Source organism: Copadichromis virginalis, linkage group LG7 (assembly GCF_057382275.1).
Source record: "Copadichromis virginalis isolate Kocher_CV1m ecotype Utaka linkage group LG7, C_Virginalis_male_GT1.1, whole genome shotgun sequence".
Taxonomy (NCBI): Eukaryota; Metazoa; Chordata; class Actinopteri; order Cichliformes; family Cichlidae; genus Copadichromis; species Copadichromis virginalis.
Window position 1 is genome coordinate 35,246,075 of NC_140624.1, and position 10,040 is coordinate 35,256,114.

At 41.9% G+C, this 10,040-nt stretch overlaps 1 protein-coding gene across 1 annotated transcript; it reads right to left on the reverse strand.

The window, feature by feature from the left end:
- Positions 1-4,468: 4,468 nt before the first annotated feature.
- On the reverse strand, positions 4,469-8,123 carry ssna1 (Sjogren syndrome nuclear autoantigen 1). Its single transcript, XM_085463197.1, has 3 exons — positions 7,835-8,123; positions 5,581-5,780; positions 4,469-4,699 (listed from the first exon to the last, which is right to left on the reverse strand). The coding sequence occupies exons 1-3, from the start codon at positions 7,884-7,886 to the stop codon at positions 4,607-4,609; spliced, it is 345 nt and encodes a 114-aa protein (XP_085319323.1). The 5' UTR covers positions 7,887-8,123; the 3' UTR covers positions 4,469-4,606.
- Positions 8,124-10,040: the final 1,917 nt, after the last annotated feature.

Below are 10,040 nucleotides of genomic sequence, written 5' to 3' on the forward strand. Positions count from 1 at the left end.
TTTTTTGGCAAGCAAACTTCAACACGCTTCACTTCTTCATGTGACGAGGGAGGAAACATATGCACCCCACGCCCCGGGATCAGTAGCACCTCTCATTCCTTATTAAATGCTTGATAAAGTGACCTTGGCCAACAATGTCTGTATGTCCGTATTGCTGAAATCACGTGTCCGTATATCTGCTCTGGAAAGCTGGTAGACCTCCCGATGCCTTTCCTCAGCTCTTTGTGTATTTATTCCTGCTTAACGTTGAAGTTTGCATGTCTGAAATCTGCTTTTTTTTGAGGGGGGGGGGGGTCGTTTTGTTTGTTTTTGGTTTTTTGTACAGATGTTTGCTGGTGAGGGCTCCGAAAGATCCCCGCCAGACCAGTCGGACCTCATCTACTTTCACATTCCACAGGGAAAGAAGGCGGTCCACTTTGAAGGCAACAGTGATTGTGTTTGATCATTAAAAGAAAAAAAAAAAAGGCGTTTTGTGAGAAAGAATGAAAGTGTGTCTGTGTGTGTCTGTCTTTTTTTTTTTTTTTTTATTATTCATATTTTTATATGCTCATAATGCCAACTGATTAAAGAGTTCCTGTAAAGGCCTCGCATCCACTCTTCGGCCAGTATTGTTGTACTGTCTCCACTGGGATTCATCTCTTCTGCTTATTATTTCATGTATTTTTTTTACATTTTATTTCTCCAATCAGATGCAATTTGTTTCTTTGCCGTCAGGAGCTTTGTCTTTCTCTCTGATGGATTTACAACTTATGTTTCGTCCGGGAGTCTTGGTTGATAGATGTCTTTGCACTGTCATGCTTTTAGCTTTGTTTTGCACCTCATGAGGAAGTAAGAGTGGGCTGTAGAGGAAATGTGCACTTAAAAGAATGAGAAGCCTACAGACTGGTGACAAATTAGAGGAGAAGGTTAAAAGCGTCTCAATGACGTGCCTCCAAAACACGATGATGTCATCTAACACGTTGGAGACTGTAGCACTTGATTCTTAATGATGTCATCCTCATTAATCCATTCAGTGACATCCCACCTGTTTCCTTTCAAGATCGGGGAAGGGCATTATCATCCTGTAAGAGACCACTTCCATCAACCATGCCAGCAAAATTGCCCCCTGAGGGCATATATGGGGTTAAAGGGTTCAGGCTTTTCCTTTAATTTGTCACCAACCTAAATTTGGTTGAAGAGTTACATTTCAAAGAAAAGCCTGACTTAAGTCTAAGTCAGGGTTTTGATTGGGGTGGACTGATATATCAGTTTAGATTGCACTGATTGATATTTAGATATTCTGAAAGAAAAAAGGTGGGGATAATCTGTGCATTTCTAATTTCAATCCCATGTCTCAGTCGGCATGAATGAATTAAAATTTGAAATGAAACTCTTCAGCCACACACAATTGAATGCATCGCGATGAATGCCATGACCACTTTGTTTTCTTTTGCCACTCTAGTCTTACGATTGTTTGGCCTTGTCACTGTGACCAAAAACAGCAGCCCGAAGTGCAGTTTCGCCACACAGGTCCACAGGGACTTCATCTTTGTCCGCCTACAAAATCTCTCCAACCCCCTGCTGGTGTACACCGATTTGAAAGAACCACGAACTTTGGATGTTTACTTCATGCGCTCAATGTGACTGCTCAGCACTGCTTCTGTTTCAGAAGACTGAATGTAATTTTTTTTTCAATAAATTTCCTGTGGTATGATTATCAGCTTACCAGAAAACATCACATTGAACAGTGAGCCCTGTTATTGTTTCTCCAAACTTTAGCATGGCTGGATTTGACCTTCAATACATTTCTCTGAAAAGGTCTCAAACTGGCAAAAAGTTAGTAATAATGAACACATTTCCATCTATTGCAGTATACATTTTACTTGGTCTGGTTCAAAATAGCTGGACTTTCTTTGTGTTATGTGGCTTGACAAAGCCTCAATTCCCAATCAAGCGATAAAAGCTTTCACAACAGCAGTTATCAGCTTCCTTTATTAGTCCAAGCTTTCTGCTTCAGCCTGTGTGCGCACTCACGTACAAGGAGGCATTGGACACACTTTGGCTTTCATTCTGCACAAAATCAATCAATTGAGCATATCCTGCTAATATTTTAGATATGAAAAGAGAGAAAACTTACAAAAAGACCCAGAAGTCTTCCCTGGTGCTGCTTAGTCAAGAGAGCCTTTCTGCAGAAAATCATTTAAACATTAAAGGGTACTCGGCCTGATGAAGTAATAGAAGAGGAAATCAGTTTTTTCCATCACCAACCAAATCTGTGCAAATTCCTGCTAGAAGAAAATGCACAGTTTGTGCTGCTGTAACTTGAAAGCAGAGCTTCATTCAGTGGTAGTGGTAATATGGCACTCACAAGATTGAAGGTATAAAATATATGAACTTGGAATACAGATCACCTTTAAATTTAGTTTACCAGATATAGTTTAAGCCTAGTTCAAGAGCAAAAAGCCAAATTTAGCCCATTGAACCTCCATGCCAGGGAAATAAAGCCTAAAAGTGAATCAGTAAATTCTGAAATCAAAACTCGTGAGGTTGGCTGCTCTGGATTGGGTTATGTGTCTGGCTTTTGTTACTAAAAGAAAGCCACCTCTGAAAACACTAAAAACTACGCTGGATTATACCTTGCTAACCCAATAATCTCTCCAATATCCTCCAATACACTCGACAATTCCCTGTCACTTGTAGCTGTGCAAACACAATCTGCAGAAACTCGACTACGGTGCGTCTCATGATCAAAGACAACAGATAATCAAGGATCACCTCAGAAAAAGCGAGGACCACTGATTGAAACTTGTTGTTCACTGTGGTGTTTACAGAGTGCTCTATCATATGAGAGGAAATGAATGAAAACTGCTTGAAACACAAAAATCTTGGGTATGTAAACGAAAACACCAAAAAAATGTTAAGTATGCTTGATTTGTAGGCATGGATATAAATCCTCCAAACACACTGATTAAAGGAGACCCATAATGCTCATTTCCATATTCTTATTTGTGGACCCTACCAGAATAGCTGTGCATGATAGAGAGGTTAAAGTAATTCTTAGTCTGAAATGAGCTGATTTAACTGCAGCTTACTTCTGATTGGCTGCCCCTCACAAGCAACCACAGGTGGGAGGGGCCTCTGTGCTCGAGATGACCATACTAGTGATATCCATGCTTTCTGATATCAAATAGAACCAAGAGTAGAAAAAACTGCTAGAAACTGAATGTTTTAAACAAACTTTTGTCTCTCAGAGTTTATGACCATAAAAGCATTGCGGGTCCCCTTTAACTGAGCCCTGCTTGGACCTCCTTTGGAATTGTGGCTAATGGTCACATGACACACCTGTGGATCCATCAACCTGTGGTAACTGCTGCCTCTGTTGACCAAAACCCACTCTGCGGTACTCTTTTTGCTCTCTCTGTGAACTGAAGGACCAAACTGTGGGCAAACTTCACTGATCTCGTCTTAAATGGCACCAGCAAGAACTTTTCTGATGGCCAGAGACGCAACACTCAACTTTAGCGCTTCTGAAGTGTACACACCGACTCTTGCCGCAGTGTCCCAACCCCGTCTTTGTCTATGCCCGATGCAAAATGAGCAGTTTGTGTTGGTCACTCTGTAGCAACACTGTGGTAGAAAGCTTGCTCATCTTTTACTTTCCACCCTCCTCTCGTCTGTAAATCTACATCGCAGCAGATGTGCTTACTGTAAAGTTATTGTCAATGATTTGGGCAAGTGAAAAAAAAAAAGTGATGTCATACTTGTACAAATGAAAGCTCAATAAATAGAAGACTTGAAGAAATGCGAGTGCTCTAGCCTTTCTTGTCTATGAATTAAACTATGCGCCAAGTATGACTTCTACGCATATGGGTTACTTTATTATTTGGGAATGTCTGATGGGGAAAAAATAAGCTTAAATCCCTTAAAAAACAAAACCTGTTAGAAATCTCAGTTCTAATAAGTCTAAAGTGGTGGATGAACCACATGGGAACAAACATTTTTATACACAACAAAACAAGGACATTAATCTAGAACACAAATAGGAAAAAAAAAACCTCAGTGGGTAGAAGCAGCCCTTTTGGAGCCATGCAAACAGAATAAAGGTGACAAAAGGTGCACTAAAGAGGCGACAGCGTCCCCCAAAAGAAGAGGAATTGTTTGGTGAACTGAGTAGAAACCATCGCGCTCTCCTCAACTTGCACAGGTAGTCTTCCTCCCCTCACCCCAACTGGTCATGGCAGAGTGTTGAAGAGATCCCAGGAGTCACCACTCTACTTGACACTGGCATTCACCAACAATATGCTTTCCCAAAATACCAATTGACCCACTGCCAAACCCATCACGTGTCATACGGTGTGAAGTCTGCCACAGCATCTCCAGACTCTGCTGGTGGTCTCTGGAGAATGCCAATTAAGCTGAATGAGAACTATGCCTATGCCTCTCACTCAACAAGCAAAACAAACAAATTGGAGTTTTAACACAAAGAAAATGTTAGGAAATACATTTATTGAATCCAGAAACTTACAACAAAGGTTTAAATATATTAAAAATTAGTCCAAAGTGGGGAATAAACTGCCTCAGAAGCCACAGTCAGGTGAGGTCAGGTGCACAGTTTTGCTCCTCGCCTTCAGTGCTCCGTCCTCCGAGGCTCCGTGGCTTTACTGAGGTTTCCTGCCTCCTGCTTTAGAACGCTCAGGAGAGACTGGGAGCTCTCCAATATCTGCAGGAGTAAAAACAAAACAACATGAACTAACTTGTGCAGAAACTCAGAGGAAGTGTGGGGTGCACTTTAGAAGCAATTAAAGAAGGGGTCCAGGCTTGGCCAATTTGTTGCTTTTTAATCAGAGCAGCTCAGGAGTGTTTGTTTACAGTGATTAAGTGAGAGCACAAAGGGAGTTCAGCATCAGCAGGTGGGATCTTACTGACATCCAGTACAGCAGCCAAAAGCTTCTGTGGCCATACCCAACTTTTAATTAGTTCTTGAATCAACGCTTGAGACAGAGCTTTTCTGGTTGATGCAGACAGTCCAACAAACAGCTATTGTTTTAACACCTTATAACCACTGATCCATTACTCATGCACTAATAAAGGTATCCCACCCCCGCCTCTCCTTCCTCCGAACGTCTGCAGCTGGTATTACCCAGCAAACTTGGGTGAGAAGCAGTTGTGGTATGAGGCTGTTGTGCCAAAAATTACTTGCTATTTTGAGTTAGAAATAACATTTCTGTCACAAGGTAGAAGCAGCCATGGTGTGACTACATAAGATCCTTTATATTACAAAGACCCTACAATCAGATGACCTATCAGCAAGCACTTGGCAACAGTGGGAAGGAAAAACTCCCTTTTAACAGGAAGAAACCTCCGTATAATGCAGAATAATATATAATACAGAACATCAATCAACATGGAAATTCTTGCTGGGTTTGCTGTTATGCAGAGCTCCGTTTGTTCTCCATTCGCCATGCACCTGTTATGTGATATTGATTAACTTTGCAGAAGAGCCACATGAATTTAAATTTTTTTAAATTTTGCCTTTATAAATACCTGTGTAAACAAAAACTCAGCATATGAAAACCACTGCAGGCTCGGTCATTGACACACCTTGGTGTATGCAGCCTCCGTCTCGGCGATGGTGCGGTCGAAGGTGGCGCGTGCGGCGAGTCTCTGCGTCAGGCTCTCGTTGACTCGGCTCAGCTTCTCCGAGAGGACACGGATGTCGTGCTGCAGCCGCTCCTTTTCCTCTTCCTCCTGCTTGATCTGTCGGTTCAGCTCATCCCGCTTCGAGCAAAGCTCCTCAATACCTGATCGAGAGGGAAAGGTGGGATTAAACTAGAGCCTCAGTAGATCTCCTCGGGACTCAGACAGATGATTTCTGCCATAATTACGCAGCCCAAACACAGACATGGATACAGTAAACTAGGGGTGGGCGATATAAACGATATACAATAGAAACTGTATAAATTTGGCCAATGATAGAGATTTTGACTATACCGCTCTATCGCTCGTTGATGATGTCATCAAGCTGCGCCTGTTTTGGTCGAAAGCATCGCAGCAGCTAAAACCATTATCATCTGCAAATTATGGCGGGCCACAGTCATAGCAAAGAGATGAAGCACTTTTGAAATATGGGGAAAGCCAAAAACTGCGCTTCCTCCACTTCCGTAACAGTGATTCATTAATGTTGAATTCTCTCGCAGCTGCTCTATCCCCATGTTGTTGCAGTATATTAATGACAAACCTCGTATTGTGGATGAATAATCTCAGTTGTTCTCCTGACTGAAGTTTGCCCCGTGTATAGCATCCTGCTATGTGATTGCATTTGTCCCTGACCACCAGAATCCCTCACGTTAACTTTTATCGAGTGGAAAAAAGTTGGCGTTCATCCTCCAGCTTCACTGTGCTAATGTTATGCTAACATAGCTGTGTCGCTAGCAATCACGTAGCACAACATTATATACCAGGTAGTCCAACTTCAGTAACCCTGCAAACGCCACTGCTGTTTAGTTTTCTGTCTTCATTTATGTTGGAAGTGGTAGCAGAGCTGTACGTTTGAATTAGTTTAAAAAATCTTTCAGTCAGAACATGGTATTTTATGTTTAGGTGGAAACTAGCGAGCTAACTTCCTGTTAACTTCTAACTCCGTTAAATTTAATAAATTCTGTTTTCATGGATGTAAAACTTAATTGTTACACCCGATAAAGCAGAAACGCTGATGATTTAATTAAAGATGAAAGGATTTAGACCGTTTTTAACTCTTAGTGTTTGTTTGACTTTGGGACCTGAAGCAGATGGAGTTTTGGACCCAGATTACTCCGCGAAGCTCCTCACGACTGCAGCTGTAATGCTCTGACAATCCATCAAGCAGTGCAGCTTACCAAAGTTGTACTAAAACATTTTTTAACAGATTTCTGCACGCCCAAATCGGTTCAAGGTCAGTAAGCACAACCAGAATTCATACATAAGGCACACTCAATTTTTGAGAAAATTAAAGGATTTTAAGTGTGCCTTATAGTATGGAAAATACGTTATATGGAAGAAAAGAATATATCGTGATATATATCGTTACCGCACATGCTTCAAATTATATCGCGATATGAATTTACTGGTCTTAATTTTCATTTGAGTGAGTGAAATGGTTTAGCCACTTGGACTAAAAAAGCAGGATTAGTGCTTCCCTAATTCCAGCAGACCAGAAACAGATTAACCAACACCTGACATGTGACAAGCTTCAGCTTCACTGGTCTTTTATCTTCTAAAACTTTTGAGAGAAGAAGAAAAAGTGTCAAATTGACTGCTGCAAGCACTCAGAGCTGATACCTGTTAACGCCATTTGCGCCAGTGTGGAGCGCAAAGGGTGATCTGAGGAGGTTAATCAGATTATTAGGCGAGGTGCAGAATCACAGGTTAACCTCTCAAAAAAAAGGACTTTTATCGGTTTTAGACAAAATTACAGGCAGCAAACTTTCTTTAACACAAGGGTGTTAACATTGCAAGCTGGGACCAGAACACTGGCTCCCCAAAGAATCCACTCCGGCCGCAGAATAGCTCATTAAAATAAACCCAATATGACAAGACAAGCCATCTGAATAAAAATGCTACAAAACACACATAAGGAGAACACAATAGAATTTAACACAATAAGTAAACCCGAGTATTGTTCTCTGGTGACAGTGCAGGCTACAATATGCTTGGTCTACATATTCTCTTGCGAAATTAAAGCGCAATAGTCATTTACTAGGCAAATATGCTTAATTTATATATTAACCAGTAAGTATACTACAATTTAAATTTAAGCCGCTAACACTGTTATGCTAATCAGTCCAATGTGTTATTGACAGTAAATAGGCTCACTCACATTTGACCAGCTCGTTGTTGTAGGTCTGCAGAGCCGCAGCTTGTTGGGTCATGTCGGATTTTAGGTCAACCTTCACCGGATTATATCTGACTTTAAACGCGAGGTACTCGGTCGGCTAGCTCGTCATCTATCCCTAGGAGCTAAACAAGCCGGGGTGGACCAAATATTCAGCACTGTTTATTCAGCAAACCTCCTTGAAAAGCAGAGCCCGTACATGGCGGGTTTCCCAGACAACTCAAACCCAGGAGGAACTACCGGACACCCAACCAGAGGCGATAACTTGGAAGAGAGTCTACTTCCTGTTAAAAACATTGTGTAGAAATGAACTGGAGTTTAGAAGGTTGCCAGCAGATGGCGCACACGACCAAGACCTCAGATAATAGGAGTAATTATAACGAAACGGCTAAAGCAATCGTTTGCAAATGCTTCTACATAAACAGCCAAAATGTTATTTTACTTTTGTTCTCCAAGGCAATAATAATGAATTCGAAATTATATAATATCGACTCGTTACCAGAACCATCTCATGAGCGCCCCCTATCAAACCAGAAGTCGATAGAGCGAGAGTTCTTATATTAAGAGATATCTGACCTTCTTCTCCACTGTGTTTAACACCGATAATGTCCGGCTTGCGCCCTCTGGCGGACAACAAAACCTACTGTTAAATTAAGTTGCTGTTGAGAGTTACTGTTTACCATTTAACCACAGGTATCCTCAATTTCCCATGCATATATTAGATGCAGTTCAACTGGACTAATGCCTAAAGACTGCTGTGCCTCATATTAGTTTTACTAGAGAGACATTCAGTACTAGAACAATCCAGAGTACACATCTGGAGAAAGTAAACATATTGGCTGCTGTCAGTGCTACCCACAGCCTCCAAGTAGATATACCTATGGTATCAATTTCAAAATACTGCATCACCTGAAGTGATCACACTTACAAGATTTTCATAAAACTTGACCTTGAGTAGATCTTTGGTATCAATTTGCAGCTGCTATGTCATCTAGTTCTCAAGTTATCGGATTCACGTTGTTTGGGAGATTCCTCAGCGGCTGCTGCTGAGAGAGAAGCTATATTACTGAGCACATGACAGACAAGAAGCAGTATGTGAGGGTGTCCAGTACTCTGTCTGATTGGTGCAGTACAGGAAAAGAAAAAAAAATTCCTCCATAGCCATGTGCGAGACTGATAAAGTCAGAAAATGATTACTTAAAGTTATTGCTGCTAAAGGTGGTCCTACAAGTCACTGAATCAGTGTGTTTTTCACACACTGCTTCTGCATTTTAGGCTTTATTAAATAAATTATGACATGTTGTAACATTTCTCATGTTACTGTTCAACTCAGGTTTTATTTTAATAATTTTAGATTTGCAGTTTGCCTACTGGTCTGGAATTGGGGTGGATGACGCTGTCATGTACCTGTTGCAGCAATCCCTCTCTCACCTAGAGCAGGCGGGGAACGCTGTGAGGATCATGTTTTTTGACTTCTCCAGTGCTTTCAACACCAACCAGCCTACACTAGGGAAGCTGGAGGGAACCAGAGTGGGCAAACAGCTGACTGCATGGACCACTGACTACTTAACCAACATACCACAGAATGTGAGGCTTCATGACTGTTGTCCGACGTGGTAATCTGCAGCACGCAGGGCGCCACAGGGCACGGTTCTCTCACCCTTCTTGTTCAGACTGTATACTTCTGACTTCTGTTATAATTCAGACCATTGCCACCTACAAAAGTTCTCAGATGATATAGCCATCATTAGATGCGTATCAGACGGAAATGATCAGAAATACAGGAGGGTCATCAGTGACTTTGTTGGCTGGTGTGAGACCAATGCTCTCCAAATCAACGCTAGGCAGCGCCTGTATCACCTACGACAACTGAGGAAGTTCAGGGTCTCTCCAAAAATCCTCAGGATTTTCTATACAGGCGCTGTGGAGAGCATCCTCACACAGAACATGACATCGTGGTTCGGGAACAGCTGTGTGAAGGACCAAAAAGCTCTCCAGAGAGTGATCCGTACAGCAGAACGCTGCTGCAGGATTGCTCTCCCCCCGCTTCAGGACACCTACACCAGGAGATGCCGGACTAGAGCAGCACAGATACTGAAGGACCCGTCCCATCCAGGCAACAAACTGTTCCAACTTCTGCAATCTGGTAGAAGGTTCCGCATCTTCCGGGCAAGGACAGAGAGACTCAAGA

Bases quoted from the DNA above. Each gene is read 5' to 3' on its own strand.
- ssna1 (XM_085463197.1), bottom strand. From the start codon at position 7,886: ATGACCCAACAAGCTGCGGCTCTGCAGACCTACAACAACGAGCTGGTC. The intron at 5,781-7,834 runs GTGAGTGAGCCT...CCTCTCGATCAG, and splicing joins CAACAACGAGCTGGTCAAAT to GTATTGAGGAGCTTTGCTCG. The intron at 4,700-5,580 runs GTGTGTCAATGA...TTACTCCTGCAG, and splicing joins CGGAGGCTGCATACACCAAG to ATATTGGAGAGCTCCCAGTC.